Here is an 18,585-nt window from a genome sequence, read left to right on the forward strand (position 1 = left end):
ACGGTCCCAGGTGCCAGCAGCTGTGCCTGGGGCCCGGGAGAGGGACAAGCCGCCTGCCCCGAGGTCCCAGGTGCCAGCAGCTGGGGCTGTGGCCCGGGAGAGGGACAAGCTGCACGCCCCACGGTCCCAGGTGCCAGCAGCTGTGCCTGTGGCCCGGGAGAGGGACAAGCCCCTGCCCCGCGGTCCCAGGTGCCAGCAGCTGTGCCTGTGGCCCGGGAGAGGGACAAGCCGCACGCCCCGCGGTCCTGGGCGCCAGCAGCTGGGGCTGTGGCCCGGGAGAGGGACAAGCCGCACGCCCCGCGGCCCCAGGTGCCAGCAGCTGTGCCTGCGGCCCGGGAGAGGGACAAGCTGCATGCCCTGTGGTCTCGGGTGCTAGCGGCTGCTACTGGGCATGCAGCCTGGGAGAGGGACAATCCGCATGCCCCACGGTCCCCGTGGTCCCGGGTGCCAGCAGCTGCGCCTGCGGCCCAAGAGAGGGACTAGCTGCCTGTCCTGCTCTCCTAGGTGCCAGCGGCTACACCTGGGCATGCAGCCCGGGAGAGGGACAAGCCGCCCACCCCACGGTCCTGGGCACCAGCGCCTGCACCTGCGGACCGGGAGAGGGACAAGCCGCCCACCCCGCAGTCCCAGGCGCCTATGATTGCACCTGTGGCCTGGGAGAGGGACAAGCCACCCTCCCCGCAGTTTCAGGTGCCTGTGGCTGTGGCCTGGGCGAAGCCGCCCGCCCACGGTCCCCTGTGGCTGCGGCTGGCCCTGGCAAAGCCGTCCCGGGTCCTGGGTGCCTGCGGTCAGCTAAAGGGAGGGAAGCCTGGGTCCCAGGTGCCTGCGATCAGCCGGAGGAGGGAATCCTGGGTCCCGGGTGCGGGGCGAGGCAGAGGCAATTAGGGGTGATCAGGCCAGCAGGGGAGCAGTTAGGGGCAATCAGGCCAGTAGTGGAGCAGTTAGGGGTGATCAGGCAGGCAGGCAGACAAGCAGTTAGGAGCCAGCGGTTCCAGATTGCGAGAGGCAGTTGGACATCCCCTGAGGGATCCCGGATTGGAGAGGGTGCAGGCCAGGCTGAGGGATCCCACCCGTGCATGAATACTAGTATACTATAACATGGATCAACCTTGAGGACATTATGCTAAGTGAATTGAGCCAGTTACAAAAAGACAAATACTGTAACATTCCAACCACAATGGAGTAACTGCAATAGGCTTGCCTTTCTGCAGAGGGAAAAAATACGGAAAATTGAAAAAATATTTGGAACAAATGTCTTCAAATATTGAACAATAAATAGCAACTCTCTGAGAAAAGTGAGGCATACAATTGCCATGAAGGTCGTTTAGAGACATTTTCTAGATTATAAGCAGGATCCCAAGCAAAATACAGTAATTATTCTAAGTTGAGAAGACAGATAAAAGTTTGAAGAGTCCAAGGTGATTGGAATTGGTAGGGGATAGAGGACCAAAGAGAGAAAGTTAACAAAGAAAAAGTCCCCTAAGTCTACATGGGGTCTCCTTGAGTTAACATTAAGTAGTGCATTCTTAGGATTAAACTATACAAAATTGGGCAAATAATAAGGAGTTGTAGGCCAAATAATTTCTAGAACTCAAAAGTGGGAAATGTTCAAGTTATGACAAATTATTGAACACTCAAGATATTTAGTAAACACTGTAGGAGGATCATTTTTTTCCCTCCTCACTGGGGATATGCTTTTCATAGATATTAGAGAGAGGGAGGGAGAGGGAAAGAGAGAGGGAAAGAGACAGGCAGAGAGCAACATCGATATGAGAGAGAAACGTCAATGGGCTGCCAAGGACCAAACCCACAACATGGGTACGTGCCTGATCAGGATTCAAACCCACAACCTTTTCAATATATGGGACAATGCTCCAACCAACTAAGTCACACCAGCCAGAGCAGATCATATTTTATTAATGGGGCTAAATTAGCCCTAGAGAAAAAGATACCCTAAACAATGCTTTAAAAAAATAGCTTACAAAAAATCTTTGGAAGATCAAGCAGGTTTTTCAATAAATTAACTGCCTGCCAACAAGAAAATCAATACTTTTAAAGAAAAACAACAAAATTCAGACACTCAATAATGTAACATTCACAATGTAAAATATCCAATAAAATAGTAATTATACAGATGTCAACAAGATGTTAGACTAGAAAATCCCAATCTTTGTCACTCATAGAAACATAGGTTTAACATTGATATACATGATCAAAATACATTTATGAAATTTGCTAAATCCAGTTAAGATGTTGCTGTACACCATGAAAGAATAATACCAAGAACAGAAATACTGTAATGAGTAAGAGGAGCAATTGCACTTTACTTATGTGAGCCTCTCCTACAAGCAAGGCACAGCTGAGCACTAAGAGTAAACAGCCCAGCTAGCAACTTCTCCCACAGGGAGGAAAGAAAAGAATGGAATGGATGTCCAACATTCTGTCTACTCAGCGGCTACCCAAGGGGCTGGTTTCTGCTCACCTCACTTAGAGTTCTGATAGAATTGGTAGAGTTTGCATCCCTGGGGACCAATGAGAACAAAGAAGAGCAGGAGGTGGATTGCTGCAGCTGTCACATCTGGGAGTAACTGGGAAAAGGTACACCACTTGAGGCTTCTCCCTCAAATGGGAGGGAAAGAAGTGGAATGTGTGTCTTGCATTCTAGCTCTTCAGAGTACTCCAAGAAGGACTGGTATATATCCCCCCTGACTTTAGGTGCTGATGGAAACTGGCATATTTTGAATGCCTCATGGCTAATGAGAAGACAGAGAGTAGGATGGCTTCTGCTACAGACCAGAGAGAGCAAGAGATTACAAACTCCTGAAAAAGAAAGTGGCAAGCCTCTGTAATTGAGAAATTGCCCACCCAAACCCAGAGGAGCTGTATCTTCCCCCAAAATGTTTCAGGAGTACCCAGAATCTATAGTTGGGTTGATTGCTGAGGGCTTTTAAAGACTGTAATATGTGGTTGATTCTTCAAAAACACAGACTTCAAGATAAAGTTACAAGACACACACACAAAAAAACAAAGAAATAAAGCCTAAATAGAGGAACAAAATAAATCTCCAGAAATGGATTCTAAAAAAAAGAGAAAAAAAGGAATATTAATTACCTGAAAAATAATTCAAAATACCCATCATAAAGAAGCTCTATAAGTTCAAGAAAACAATGCATTAAAAAATGAGTATTAACAGAGATAAAAATGTAAAAAAGCATACTGAAATTCTGGCACTGAAGAATACAATTACCTGCCTAAAAATTTCACTAGAGAATTTCAATAGCAGACTTGATCAAGCAGAAGAAAAAATTGATGAAACTAAAAAGAGATCATTTGATACTATCCATTCAGAGGAAAAAATGCAAAAGAAAACGAAGAAAGCCTGAGAGGTTTATGGCACAAAGTAAAGAAGGGCAATGCATACACTGTGGGACTTCCAGAAAAAAAAAAAAAAAGTAGAGAGATAAAGGGGTATAAAGTTTATTTAAAGAAATTATATTCCTGAATTGGGGGAAGTTTACAGACATCCAGACTGAAGAAGCCCAACAGACTTCCAATAGCAGAAACCCAAAGAAATCCACATGAAGACACATTATAACCAAATTGTCAAAAATCAAATACAAAGGGAGAATTTTTAAAGCAACAGGAATAAAGTAAATCGTCATTTACAAAAGGACTCCATAAGACTATAATCAGATTTCTCAGTTGAAACCTTGATGTCCAATAAAAGATAGTATGATATATAGAAAGTGCTCAGAGGGAAAAAAAACTGCCAACCAAGATACTATACCTGGTAAAAACTATTCTTTAAAAATCAAGGAGAAATAAAGACATTCCCAGATAAATAAAAGCTGGAGGAGTTCATCACCACTAAACATGCATTACAAAAAATGCTAAACAAACCAATAAACAAAGAAAAAACTACACTGTTATATGAGAAGAGATGAAAGTTTATCAAGCGTACTGGTGAAAGTAAATAAACAGAAAAATACAGGATAGTGTTACAGTATAATGGTGATATGTAAATCACTTTAAATTCTATAACAGAAGTTAAAAGACCAAGTATAAAAGGAACTTACAGACCTAGCCAATTTGGCTCAATAGGCCTGCGGACTGAAGGGTCCCGGGTTCAATTCTGATCAAGGGCACATGTCCAGGTTGCAGGCTCAATTCCCAGTAGGGGGCGTGCAGGAGGTAGCTGATCATTGATTCTCTCTCCTCATTGATGTTTCTGTCTCTCTCCCTCTCCCTTCCTCTATGAAATCAATAAAAATATATTTTTAAAAAAGAACTTACAAAAATAAGTTATTGGATACACAATATAAAAAGAAAATTCTGACATATGCCATAACATGGATGAACCTTGAAGACATTTTACTAAGTGAAATCAGCAAAATAGAAAAGGATAATATATGATTGCACTTATATGAGGAATAGAGAGTAGTCAAATTCATAGAGACACAAAGTAGATGGTGGCCAGAGACAAGGAGGAGGGAGAAATGGGAAAGTTTATTTTAATGGATATAGAGTTTAAATTTGGAAAGATGAAAAAGTTCTGGAGATGGATGGTGGTGATGGTGGCACAATCATGTGAATGTATTTAATATCACAGAACTTAAAAATGTCTAAAATGGTATGTATATTTTACCACAATAAAGGGGATACTTGGATATAAGGAGGCTACTAACTTAAAAAAAAGTAAAATCAAAGATAAAGCTAAAAGCAATGGAATGATATACTTAAAGTGCCCAAATGAAAGAAGTCAACCTAGAATTCTATATCCAATGAAAATAACCTTCAAAAGTGAAGGCAAAATTAAGCATTTCTAGACAAAAGCTGACAGGATCCATCCCCAGTGAACAATCTCCTAGTAAATGAAGTACTTTAGGCTGAACAAGAATGATATTAGAGTCCAACCGGTGTGGCTCAGTGGTTGAGTGTCAATCTATGAAACAGTAGGTCACAGTTTGATTTCTGGTCAGGGCTTGTGCCTGTGTTACCAGCTCCATCCCCACCAGGGGATGTGTAGGAGGCAAATGATCAATGATTCTCTCTCATCATTGATGTCTCTCTCTCTCCTCTCCCTTCCTCTCTGAAATTGACTAAAAAAAAAAACCCAAAAAAGAATATTAGATTTAACCAATTTGACCCCATATATTCAGATTCCAAACTCTAAATCCTTACTACCATATCTCTGTATCTTTTTGAAATTGAGAAAATAAAAACAAAGTAAAAGTGTCACAAATGATCTCTAAAAGTACTCTAATATGGTTTCTAAGGATTATATTTAAATTACTTCATGTTAGTGAATGTAGGTAGTACATCTGGTCTTTACATATATTTAACTGTATATCCCAGAACACATTCATTTTTGTTTGCCAGCAAACATTTCAAATTATATACTCTGTTTTGACCTATATATTTCAAAACTATCTATCACAACATACACTAAATATATAATATTTATTTTATGTTAAGGAAAAGAGATTGGGGCTGAAAAAAAAGATTTTTATTCTTTACTTCTGTGTTTGACTTTATTTAAACCAAATATGTTGTTCTTTTGTAATTTAAATTTATGAATTTTAAAGTTTGAAAATTTTAAAATGAACAATTATATAGTACCATTTTCTTTTTTTTTTAACCACATATAAATTATTTTATTGTTTCACATATACTTCCAGATCTAAAGGACACTAACATTCCCCCATATCTGGGAGCAAGCTATCAATACGAGGGACTCTTTCCCATATGGACAGCCACTCTAGAACACAGCCAGCATCTTCCACTTTCTCAAAGTCATAGGAAGAAGTTTGTACAGCAAGAGCAAGGAAAATGACAAAGCAAATTGGTCCTTCTACTTGGCATTAAAATTATTTTCTGGCCTACAGTGTCATTACTTTTGTTGTTGTTATTAATCCTCACCTGAGGATATGTTTCCATGGATATTTTTAGAGAGAGTGGGAGGGAGAGAAACATCAATGAGAGAGAGACACATCGATTGGTTGCCTCCCACATGTGCATCGACCAGGGCCAGGGATCAACCTGAAACTGAGGTACATGCCCTTGACTGGAATCAAACCCAGGACCTTTTAGTCCATAGGCAGATGCTCTATCCACTGAACCAAACCAGCTGGGGCCTCATTATTTTTAAAATCTATGCTCCCATGAACATTTCTTTCTTTCTTTTTTTAAAATTATTTTTTATTTTTCACTTATAGTTGATGTAAAATATTATATTAATTTCAGGTGTACAACCCAGGGATTAGACATTATATAAATTACAAAGTGGTAACCCCAATAAATCTAACACCATACATAGATATTACACTATTACTGACTATATTCCCTAGGCTGTACTTAAATCCCCATGACTATTCCATAACTACCAATTTGTACTTCTTAATCCTTCCACCTTTTTCACTCATCCCACCATGCCCCTTTCCATCAGGCAACTGTCAAAATGTACTTGGTATCTGTAAGTCTGTTTCTGTTCTACCTGTTAGTTTATTTTGTTTTTTTAGATTCCACATATAAGTGAGATCATCTGGCATTTGTCTTTCTCTGACTGACCCACTTCACTCAGCACAATACCTTCTAGGTCCATCCATGTTGTTGCAGATGGCAAGATTTCATTTTCTAATGTCTGAATGATATTCCATTGTATATAGCTACCACTTCTTTATCCATTCATCTATTGATGGGCACTTAGGTTGCTTCCATATCTTGGCTATCCTATATAATAAAAGGCTAATATGCAAATAGACTGAACAGAGGAACTACCAGTCACTATGATGCGCACTGACCACCAGGGGGCAGATGCTCAATGCAAGAGCTGCCCCCTAGTGGTCAGTGCACTCCCACAGAGGGAGCACCGCTCAGCCCAAAGCCATGAGCTGGGCTAATGGCTGGCGAGTGCAGCGGCGGTGGCGAGAGCCTCTCCCACCTCCATGGCAGTCAGACATCCCCAAAGGGCTCCTGGACTGCAAGAGGGTACAGGCCGGACTGAGGGGACCCCCACCCCTGAGTGCACAAATTTTGTGCACCGGGCCTCTAGTCTTACTAATATAAGCCTAAGTGGTCCTTACACCCTCACACTGACACAAGATGGCTGTGCACACAGCAGGTGGGCAAGGCTGGGCTTGATGCTACGAGCGTGAGGGTGCTGGAGGGAAGTTGGCCAGGAGGTGCATCAGGGGAGTTCCGCGGGCCACCGGCCATGGGACGGGACTCTAGGACTCGGGGGAGTTCCGTAACCCCACGGGGGCTAAACATCAGGGCAAAGGGCACCACACCCACTCCACCTCCACCCAGGAGAAATGAGATTCAGCTCCAGTGTCGGGATAAACCTGGGGTAGCAGGAGCTGCCCACACTCCACATCCACCACCCAGCCTTGATCTGGGGTATCAACATGACAGAAAACCTCCCTGGTCATTGCCTGGTCCCCTATCCTGAGCTCCTCCCCACACAAGAGCAGTGGTTTCACCTCAAAAAACAAGAAAAATTGTAGTAAATCATATAATGCTACAAGTCAAAGAATTAGAAAGAGAGCAACAAGAAAAGCCCAGAGTGAGCAGAAGGAAGGAGATAATAAAGATTAGAGCAGAAATAAATGACATAGAGACCAAAAAAAACAATACAAAAGATCAATGAAACCAAGAGCTGGTTCTTTGAAAGGATAAACAAGATTGATGAACTTCTAGCCAGGCTCACCAAGAAGCAAAGAGAGAGAACTCAAATAAACAAAATCAGAAATGATAGAGGCGAAATAACAACAGACCTCACAGAAATACAAAGGATTGTTAAAAAATACTATGAACAACTCTATTCTAACAAACTAGACAACCTGGAGGAAATTGACATATTCCTAGAAAAATACAATCTTCCAAAACTCAATCAGGAAGATTCTAAAAATCTCAATAGGCCAATAACTACGGAGGAAATTGAAGCAGTCATCAAAAAGCTTCCAGCAAACAAAAGCCCAGGCCCAGACAGCTTCACAGGAGAGTTATACCAAACATTCAAGGAAGAACTAAAGCCTATCCTCCTCAGACTATTCCAAAAAATTCAAGAGGAAGGAACACTTCCAAGTTCATTCTATGAAGGAGCATCACCCTAATACCAAAACCAGATAAAGACAACACAATGAGAGAGAATTACAGGCCAATAGCCCTCATGAACATAGATGCCAAAATCCTCAACAAAATCCTAGCAAATTGGATCCAGCAGTACATCAGAAAGATCATACACCATGACCAAGCAGGATTTATACCTGAGATGCAAGGATGGTAGAATATCCGCAAATCAATAAACGTGATAAATCACATAAAGAAATTGAGAGGGGAAAAAAATCACATAGTCATATCAATTGACGCAGAAAAAGCATTTGACAAAATCCAACACCCTTTTTTTTTTTTTTTAAATATATTTTATTGATTTTTTACAGAGAGGAAGGGAGAGGGACAGAAAGTTAGAAACATCGATGAGAGAGAAACATCGATCAGCTGCCTCCTGCACACCCCCCACTGGGGATGTGCCTGCAACCAAGGTACATGCCCTTGACCGGAATCGAACCTGGGACCCCCCAGTCCGCAGGCCGACGCTCTATCCACCGAGCCAAACCGGCCAGGGCCCAACACCCTTTCTTGATAAAAACTCTCAGCAAGGTGGGAATAGAAGGATCATACCTCAACATCATAAAAGCCATATATGACAAACCTACAGCCAGCATCACACTCAATGGGCTAAAACTAAAACCATTTCCCCTAAGAACAGGAACAAGACAGGGATGCCCACTCTCACCACTCCTGTTCGACATAGTGCTGGAAGTACTAGAAATTGCTATCAGACAAGAAGAAGAAATAAAAGGCATCCAAATGGGAGAAGAAGAAGTAAAACTGTCCTTATTCACAGACGACATGATACTGTACATAGAAAACCCTAAAGACTCCATCAAAAAATTATTAGACTTAATAAATGAATTCTGCAAGGTGGAATATAATGAACAACATAAACTGATGAACAAAAACAGTTCCAGAGACAGAGAAATGTCGATCAGACCATCTAACCTCGGAGGGAAGGTAGGGGAGGGTGGGGGTAAGGGGGAGAGATCAACCAAAGGACTTGCATGCATGCATATGGGCCTAACCAATGGACACAGACAACAGGGGGGTGAGGGCATGAGTGGGGGGATGAGGGGTAATGGGGAAGAAGGACACATATGTAACACCTTAATCAATAAAGAAATTAAAAAAAAAAGAGCAGTGATTTCATTTCCTGACAGGAGCAGTGACCTCACTTCCTGACGATGGAGCCCAACAGAACGTGGAACCCTGGTAGCCAGGTAGCCACGTTCTAAAACAGACCCTACCCAGCTCATTTGATAGAGACATTCCCACCAAGGCATGTTCTGCTGTTTGCCGCAGTCCCGCCACTGTGATAGGCAAAGAGCCAGCCATGACAGCTTCTTCCACCACTGCCACTGCTGATTCCGCAATCAGCCCTGACGCCTCTGGCCCTTTTCCCAGAGGAACTCAGAGGTAACCCAGAGGGGCCCAGGGCAGTTTTCTTAGAGCCAGGCCACCACTCTCATCCCCCTCACCAACCCCGTGTACCCTGGGGCACTGGCTGCAGGACTCCGGGACTTGGGGGGTCCTGCAGCCCCTTGGGGCACCAGCTTTGATGCTGCATACCCGTGGGTGCCATTACAGACTCTGACAGGAGGGAGGAGGGAGCTGGATACCTGTCCCAGGACTTGGCAAATAGTGATATTAAAATATTTCTTCTAATTAATTCACTTTCAATGTGCATGAATTCGTGCACTGGGCCACTAGTTATACATAATGCTGCAATTAACATATGAATGTATGCATACATCTTTTAAATTTTTGTGTTTTGGCTTTCTTCATATAAATAGCCAGAAGTGGAATTGTTAGGTCCTTCTTTGTCTCTTGTTATAACCTTTGTTTTAAAGTCTATTTTATCTGGTATAAATATTGCTCCCCCTGTTTTTGCTTATATTTCCATTTTCATGAAATATCTTTACTTCCAGTCTATGTGTCTTTCAATCTGAAGGGTCTGGTTTTCTTACCCATTCAGCCACCATATTTGTTTTGATTGGAGTACTTAATCCATTTTACTTTTCACTTATAATTGATGTACAACATTATATTAGTTTCAGGTGTATAACCCAGTGATTAGACATTTATATAATGTAACTATTGATTACTTGACTTGGGGTGGTAAATATACAACACAACATATAATGTATTGCTGAATTATATACCTCAAACCTATATAGTTTTATTAACCAATGTCACCCCAATAAACTCAATAAAAAATTAATTGTTGATAGATATGTACTTATTGTTTTATTATTCCTATTTTTCATTTTCTTCTTAAAGAGGACCCTTTAACATTTCTTGTAATACTGGTTTGATAGTGATAAACTCCCTTAGGTTTTTCTGTCTGAGAAGTTCTTTATTTGTTCTTTAATTCTAAATAATAGCTTTGCTGGGTAGAGTAATCTTGGTTGTAGATCACTTTGAATATTTCATGCCAAATCCTCTGGCCTAAAATGATTCTGTAGAAAAATCAGCTGACAGCCTTATGGGAGCTATAGGTAACTAACTACTTTTCTCTTGCTGCTTTTAAGATTCTCTCTGTCTTAACATTTGGCATTTTAATTATGATGTGGTTTGGTGTAGGCCTCTTAAGTTCATCGTTTTGGGACTCTGTGCTTCCTGGACTTGTATGTCTACTTCCTTCGCTAGGTTATCCCCATTTTACATACAAGGAACTCTAAGCACATACATGCACACTCACAAGTGCACACACTCATACATCACTAGTGAGACTAGAAAAAAGTCCATCAGTTCCTCAAATAGCTAAACACAGAGTTACCATATGATCCAGAAATTTCACTCCTAGGTAAATACCCATCAGAAATGAAAACATACTCTACCCCCAAAATTGTACACAAATGGTCACAGCAGTATTACTCATAATAGCCAAAAATAAGAAACAACCTAAATAGCTATCAATAGGGAAGTGAATAAATAAAAGGTGGTATATACTCCATACAACAGAATATGATCCTATATAATAAAAGAGTAATATGCAAATTAACCATCACTCTGCTACACCCACAAGCCATGCCCACCAGCCAATCAGGAGCGAATATGCAAATAAACCCAACCAAGATGGCTACGGCCAGAGAGCAGGAGGGAGGCTTGGGTTTCCCCGGCAACGGAGGAAGCCAAGCTTTCCGCCTGCCCTTGCCGGCCTAGGCCTCCACTCAAGGCTACAAAGTTTTTTTTTTTTTTTCTTAATAAATCTTTATTGTTCAGATTATTACAGGTGTTCCTCTTTTTTTTCCCCCCATAGCTCCCCTCCACCTGATTCCCCACCCCACCCCATGCCCTTACCCCCCGCAACTGTCTTCATCCATAGGTGTAAGATTTTTGTCCAATCTCTTCCCACACCCCTCACACTCCCTTCCCCCTGAGAATTGTCAGTCCACTCCCTTTCTATGTCCTTGATTCTATTATATTCACCAGTCCATTCTGTTCTTCAGATTTTTTATTCACTTGATTTTTAGATTCACTTGTTGGTAGGTATGTATTTGATGTCATTTTGTTATTCATAATTTTTATCTTTACCTTTTTCTTCTTCTTCCTCTTCTTAAAGAATACCCTTCAGCATTTCATGTAATCCTGGTTTGGTGGTGATGAACTCCTTTGGCTTTTTCTTGTTTGTGAAGCTCTTTATCTGACCTTCAACTCTGAATGATAGCTTTGCTGGGTAGAGTAATCTTGGTTGTAGGTTCTTGCTGTTCATCACTTTGAATATTTCTTCCCACTCCCTTCTGGCCTGCATAGTTTCTGCTGAGAAATCAGCTGACAGTCGTATGGGTGCTCCCTTGTAGGTAACTAACTGTTTTTCTCTTGCTGCTTTCAAGATTCTCTCTTTGTCTTTTGCCCTTGGCATTTTAATTATGATGTGTCTTGGTGTGGTCCTCTTTGGATTCCTCTTGTATGGGGTTCTGTGAGCTTCCTGAACTTGTAAGTCTATTTCTTTCACCAGGTAGGGAAAGTTTTCTGTCATTATTTCTTCTAATAGGTTTTCAATATTTTGCTCTCTCTCTTCTTCTGGCACCCCAAAAATTCGGATGTTGGTATGCTTAAAGTTGTCCCAGAGGCTCCTTACACTATCTTCATATTTTTGGATTCTTTTTTCTTTTTGTTTTTCTGGTTGGGTGTTTTTTGTTTCCTCATATTTCAGATCTTTGGTTTGATTCTTGGAGTATGTTGATCTACAGTTGAGTTTCTGTATATTCTTTATTTCAGACAGTGTATGCTTAATTTCTGACTGGTCCTTTTCCATTTTTTTTGGCATTCTCATTAAGATCCTTAAAGGTTGCCCTAACCGGTTTGGCTCAGTGGATAAAGCATCGGCCTGCGGACTCAAGGGTCCCGGGTTCGATTCCGGTCAAGGGCATGTACCTTGGTTGCGGGCACATCCCCAGTGGGGAGTGTGCAGGAGGCAGCTGATCGATGTTCTTCTCTCATCGATGTTTCTAACTCTCTGTTCCTCTCCCTTCCTCTCTGTGAAAAATCAATAAAATATATTTAAAAAAAAAAAAAAAAAAAAAAAAAAGATCCTTAAAGGTCTCACTAAGTTCCTCAGCGGTTTTTAGAAGATTCTTGAGTAACCTTATAAATGTGGTTCTAAACTCTATGTCATCCAGTAGTTTGCTTTCCTCCATTTCTTTCATTCGTGACATGTTTCTTTGTCTCCTCATTTTGCTGCTTCCCTGTGTTGATGGAGTGGCTTTGAGTGGTAGGTGACCTATAGGGGCCAGTAGCTCACCCTCCCTAATCACCTGAGGTGGACGCTCTTGGTACACCCCTTTGTGGGCTGAGTGCAAAGTCTTGGTGTAGTTAAGCCTTGATTGCTGTTGGTACACTGGGAGGAATTGACCTCCAGGCCAATTGGCTGTGAGGACCCGCTGTGTCTATAATGGAAGAACTGCTGCGCTGGAGACATGCTTATGGTGTAGGACTTGTTTCAGTGGGGCTTTGGTGTTCACTGAGTCTGCCTCTTGAATGTGTCACTTATGGATGTGAGGAGTTGAAATCTGGTGTCTCACACTGACCACTAGGTACACTGGCTTCTGGATCTCCAATGGGGTGCAGGTCAGCTATTGTCTGAGGCCACCCAGCAGATCCTACAGCGAGAACTATAGTTTTCTCCTCTTTGCTTGGGGTTTGGAGGTTTTGGAGCTGTCTGACCTGGGCTGCAAGTTTGCTAGGTTAAGCTGCGATAGGGCAGGCCATTCATATGCTAAAGCCACTGCTTGGAACTTGGGTGGGTTTGTAGATTGTGCGGGGCAGGGTCTCAGGGCGTGACTAGGCTAGGGCGTGGCAAACAGCAATGGCTGCCAGTTAGCTGGCTCTGCATCTCCGACCGTGTCCCCGCATCCCATGCCCCAGCACAGGAAACGATTATTCCTGCGTGCAGCCCTGCAAGCAAGCCACCCTCACCTTCCGACCCGATGGCAGACAGTCCAGCTTCTCCCCATAGGAGTTTGGGTCCCCCGTGTCTCCCCAGAAACTGGAGTTTGGAGTAATTGGGAGCTTGTCTCCCTTTGGGTTGAAAAAAGCAGCGCTCCCAGACGCCAGTCGCCAGCCCGATTTGCGTGCCTCCGTACCTCAGCTTTTCAGCGCTTGTGCACCTCTCAATGCTGTTTGCTCTTTCCTTCTAGTTGTAGAACTTCCACTCAGCCAGCTTTCCCGTGGTTCTGGGTGATAGACGTTTTGTCTTTTAGTTGTAGTTTTGAAATTGTTGTGCGAGGCAGCAGTTTAGGTGTTTACCTATGCCGCCATCTTGGATCCTCTCTGAGGCTACAAAGTTTCAATGATAGAAGATACATAAATCCAAACAGAAATGGCGGCAGCCACGGAGCTGGAAAGAGCAGGAGGCTAGGGTTGGCCCCAGTGATGGAGGAAGCCAAGCTTTCTGCACACCCTGGCCTGCCCAGGCCTCCACTTAAGGCTACAAAGTTTCAATTATAGAAGATACATAAATCAAAAAAATAAAAAATGGCTGCTGCCACAGAGCAAGCAGAAGGCTTGGCTCCACTCCAGGCTACAAAGTTTCAATTGTAGAAGATAAATAAACCCCAGATACCAGGGCCTCCGCTTGGGTCGCCAGGGGGCGTGGCCAGCCTGCAAACCACCACAGGCCCCTCGCCCAGGCCGCCCCATGCTCCAAGGGAACCCCCACCCTGATCTGGGACACCCTTCAGGGCAAACCAGCCAGCCCCCACCCGTGCACCAGGCCTCTATCCTATCTAATAAAAGAGTAATATGCAGATTGACCATCACTCCAACACACAAGATGGTTGTCCCCATGTGGTCAAAGATCCTGCCCCCATGTGGACACAAGATGGCCACCACAAGATGGCCAGCAAGGGAGGGCAGTTGGGAGGGACCAGGCCTGCAAGGCAGGGCAGTTGTGGGCGATCAGGCCAGCAGGGGAGGGCAGTTGGGAGGGACCAGGCCTGCAAGGGAGGGCAGTCGGGGGCGATCAAGCCTGCAGGTTAGGGCAGTTAGGGGTGACCAAGCCAGCAGAGGAGGGAAGTTGGGGGCAACCAGGCCTGCATGGAAAGGCAGTTGGGAGGGACCCAGGCCTGCAGGGGAGAGCAGTTTGGGGGGACCAGGCCTGTAGGGGAGGGCAGTTAGGGGTGACCAGGCCTGCAGGGGAGGGCAGTTAGGGGCAAACAGGCTGGCAGGGGAGCAGTTAGGCATCAATCAGGCTGTCAGGGGAGTGGTTAGGGGGTGATCAGGCTGGCAGGCAGAAGCAGTTAGGGGAAATCAGGAAGGCAGGCAGGTGAGCAGTTGGGAGCCAGCAGTCCTGGATTGTGAGAGGGGTCCCAGATTGGAGAGGGTGCAGGCTGGGCTGAGGGACAACCCCCTACCCCATGCATGAATTTCGTGCACCGGGCCTCTAGTTTGACCATAAAAAGAAATGAAGTAGTGATTCATGGTACCACATAGGTGAACCTTGAAACCATTACACTAGTGAATAAAGCCTATCACAAAAGACCACAGATGATAAGACTGCATTCATATGAAATGTCCAGAATAGGCAAATCTATAGACAGAAAGTAGGTTAGTGGTTGTGTGGGCCAGAGAATATGGAGAAAGTGGAAGGTGACTGCTAAATGGTATGGAGTTTCTTATGAAGTGATGAAAATTTTGGGGAATTAGATAGTGGTGATGGCTGTACAACTTTGGGAATATACTTAAAACCACTTAATTTTACATGTTAAATTGTTAGATTATTAAATTTATTATATTAATTATTATAAGTGTATTAAAGTTATTAAATTGGTAAGTTCAAAATGTTCAGCAAAGGAGATAGGCAGATATTGAAACAGAATACTTCTTATTGGTTGCTTTGAAATGATAGCAGAATTCTCTGAAACATCTTATTTCATAGACAAATAATATCAATGCCAAATTATTTGCACAGGAAATTTTGATACAAAGGTAAGCCAGAAATCAATTCTTTTTAGAATTGGAAGAATGAAAGTACACATAAGAACAGGATGCTCAGCTAACACTCACCTCTTCCACAAAAGACCAGTACTTGCAGTTACTGCAGATGCTCCCAGAAAAGCCACTACCATTAGTCGCCGCCTGACCTGGGTGGGCTGTGTTCCTCCATGGTACCATCGAGAGCCCAGGGCCAGTTCTGCCAATGCAGAAAGTGACTTAAGACGAAACATCCTGTGAACAAAAAGTAGAAATGTTACTCCTAACTAGTGGTAGTGATGGTGATGATGATTACATCAATTCCACAAACAAATATACTAGTAAGCAGTTAGTGGTAGACACCATTCTAAACACTTTGCAATACCATGCATTATCTCATTTAATCCTCAGAACAATTGTATAGAAAAGTACGACTTATAAACCTGATATATCAGTCAAGGTACAATTAGAAGACAAGAAACCACATGGTAATTGGAACAGAAAATTTAATATAAAGCATTATTAATTACAATAGGAGACTAGGTAGTAAAGGGAAAAAAGACAGCAGATAAAGAGGGCAGCCACTACTTCAAGGGCCAGTGCAGACCAACAAGAAAATCTCTATATATAAAAGCCTAAGCAACCCTTCAACCGTTTGACTTTTCGACCAGTAACTATGACATGCACTGACCAGCAGGGGGCAGATGCTCAATAGATGTTCATACCCCAGGCAGATGCTCAGGCATGGTAACATGGAACAGACTGATGAATCTCAGAGGGAAGGGGGGAGGGGGAGGGTGGGAAGAGATTAACCAAAGACCTTATATGCATACTAGAGGACTGGTGGGGTCCTTCGGCCTGGCCTGTGGGGAATGGGCCAAAACCGGCAGTCCTACATCCCCCAAGGGGTCCCAGATTGCAAGAGGGTGCAGGCCAGGCCGAGGGACCCCACTGTGCATGAATCCATGCACTGGGCCTCTAGTAAATATATAAAAAGGCTACTCCTAACAGGGTGAATTTCCAGACCTGTGGTGAGGACACAGACACTGATGTCCGAGAAATTTACTAAAGTGCCACATCAACAGAACTCACAGTAAAGCCATCTACTAGGAAAACTCAGGTCAGTAGAACTCGAGAAAGTGTCCATGGGAAGGAGATGCCATAGTATGAAACTCATTTGGAAACTGCATGTAGAAGTGTTGCCACTAAAAGTCCCTAGGAGCTGAGTGCCACTGGGTGTCGCACATGCTGCTGGCCACTGCAGCATACAAGGAGCACACTAGAATCAGGAAATAGCACCCCTTCCTTCTCCAGTCTCCCTCTAGTTCCTCTACTGACAAAGCTTAACAAAAGCTGGAAAGAAGAAATTTCCAATATCACAAATAAGATAATGGGAGATGGGTTTAGAGCTGAAAATCAACAGTTTCGATAGGTAGCACATTCATTTTACAGATGTGAATACTGAGATACAGTGACTTGCTGAAGACTAGTCACTATAGCTAGAAGTGGTAGATCCAGAATCTGAACCAAGAGTGGACTGACTCCAGAGCCCAGATTTTAACTAGGACACTTTGCTGCCCCTACCTGTAATGTTAATATTACTTTTGTTAAAGTAATTTATTTTTTAATTACAGTAAATCTTTTCTCACTCCCAGGGCCTTGGAAGCCCTCCTCCCCACTAAGTTATTTTGTTTCATACTTATAACTTCACCTGTTCCTTTAACTTTTTGTTTTAATTCAGAAATGTCTATATTAGGTCATACTGTTCAATAAACATTCACTCTTCCATCTGATAGGCAAATAATACTTCCCCATTCTTTTCGTTTGGGGTGTGTACCTTGCCAAATGCCTTGCTATGACCAACGAAATGTGGCCCAGTTCCATGAATAGCTTTTAAGAGCTATTTCTGTTAGCCTTCTTGTGCCCTTCACTCTACCGAAGAGATCATGCCCCAGGAAGACATTAATCCTTCAACCTGGGTTCCATAATGAACAGATCTCAGCAGAGAGGCAGGCACCATCAGGACGAGCTGAGCCAGCTGAGCATAGCCAACCTACTAAATGCTGGTGAGAAATAAATGTTATTGTAAGCCCTGAAAATTTGGGGGTTGTCTGCTACCACAGCAAAAGCTGACTAATTCAGCATCTAAGAGAAGTACTGGGAAGTTCTAACACAACAAAATTAAGTTCATACTATTCAGCCCTATGTGATACCTAAAAGGCCCCCAAAGTTTTACATTTTAATTGGACAAGATTCACATTAAACATTTCTGAAATGGGACATTTCCATACTGAATACATATAAATATATTGGGTATAGATGTTAGAGAATTAAAAAACAAATTAAGACCAGCATAAGACTGGGTCAATCAGCAAAGGCTTTTGTTTAGTGTTGAGCCTCAGAATGGTGTAGAATTTTGATCAGTGATAGAAATGCCAGGGGCATACCAAAAGACTTAGGATCATCTCTGGTATCTCAGTCCAGAGAATTAATAGAAGGATATTGAGGCCAGAGTAAAGTCCCTAATTCTCTTATTCCACCAGGCAGACTGAAGGAGAAAGAGGCATTTTTTTCTGGTTACATGACTTTCAAATCAAGGTATCCATGCTCCTCCCATTTGATTTTCTCAAAGCATAATTCACTGCTTCCTAATTTAAATTATTTTGCACTTAGTAGGGATCTTAAGGTAATTAACATATTTGTTTACATATAAGTTTTCCTCCCCTACTTGGTTCTGAGCTTCCTTTAAGGTTAAAAGTATGTTTTTTTCTTCTTTTTAAACACATAGTCTAGCACAGGGCCTGTTACATTTCATTATACATGTCATTTCTTCAATTGTTCTAATCTCATTCCCCAAAGTACACATTAAAAGCTATTTCTGTTCACCTTCTTTAGTGCCATTTTTATAGATGCCAAGTAAACAGAGAGAAAAACCTTACTGAGAACAGGTTCTATTATAATTTAATCCCTAGCTTTGTAGTGAAGAAATAGTGTAAGTAGTTGAATGTGTTAATTTTTTATGACACTTAAACAGATTTATGATCAGCTTTC

The 18,585-nt window shown here is 42.7% G+C and overlaps 1 protein-coding gene across 3 annotated transcripts in view; it reads right to left on the reverse strand.

Annotated features, from left to right (window-relative positions):
• The window catches only part of MICU1 (mitochondrial calcium uptake 1), a 205,594-nt gene that overhangs the window by 139,375 nt on the left and 47,634 nt on the right, over positions 1-18,585 (reverse strand). For all 3 annotated transcript variants that reach the window (XM_080642102.1, XM_080642101.1, XM_080642103.1), the window contains exon 2: positions 15,628-15,789. In XM_080642102.1, coding sequence (XP_080498228.1) covers positions 15,628-15,788 — 161 coding nt within the window. In that variant the 5' untranslated portion in view covers position 15,789. The remainder of the gene's footprint in view (positions 1-15,627; positions 15,790-18,585) is intronic.

This window comes from Plecotus auritus (genome assembly GCF_963455305.1).
Source record: "Plecotus auritus genome assembly, chromosome: 9".
In the NCBI taxonomy this organism is placed as follows: Eukaryota; Metazoa; Chordata; class Mammalia; order Chiroptera; family Vespertilionidae; genus Plecotus; species Plecotus auritus.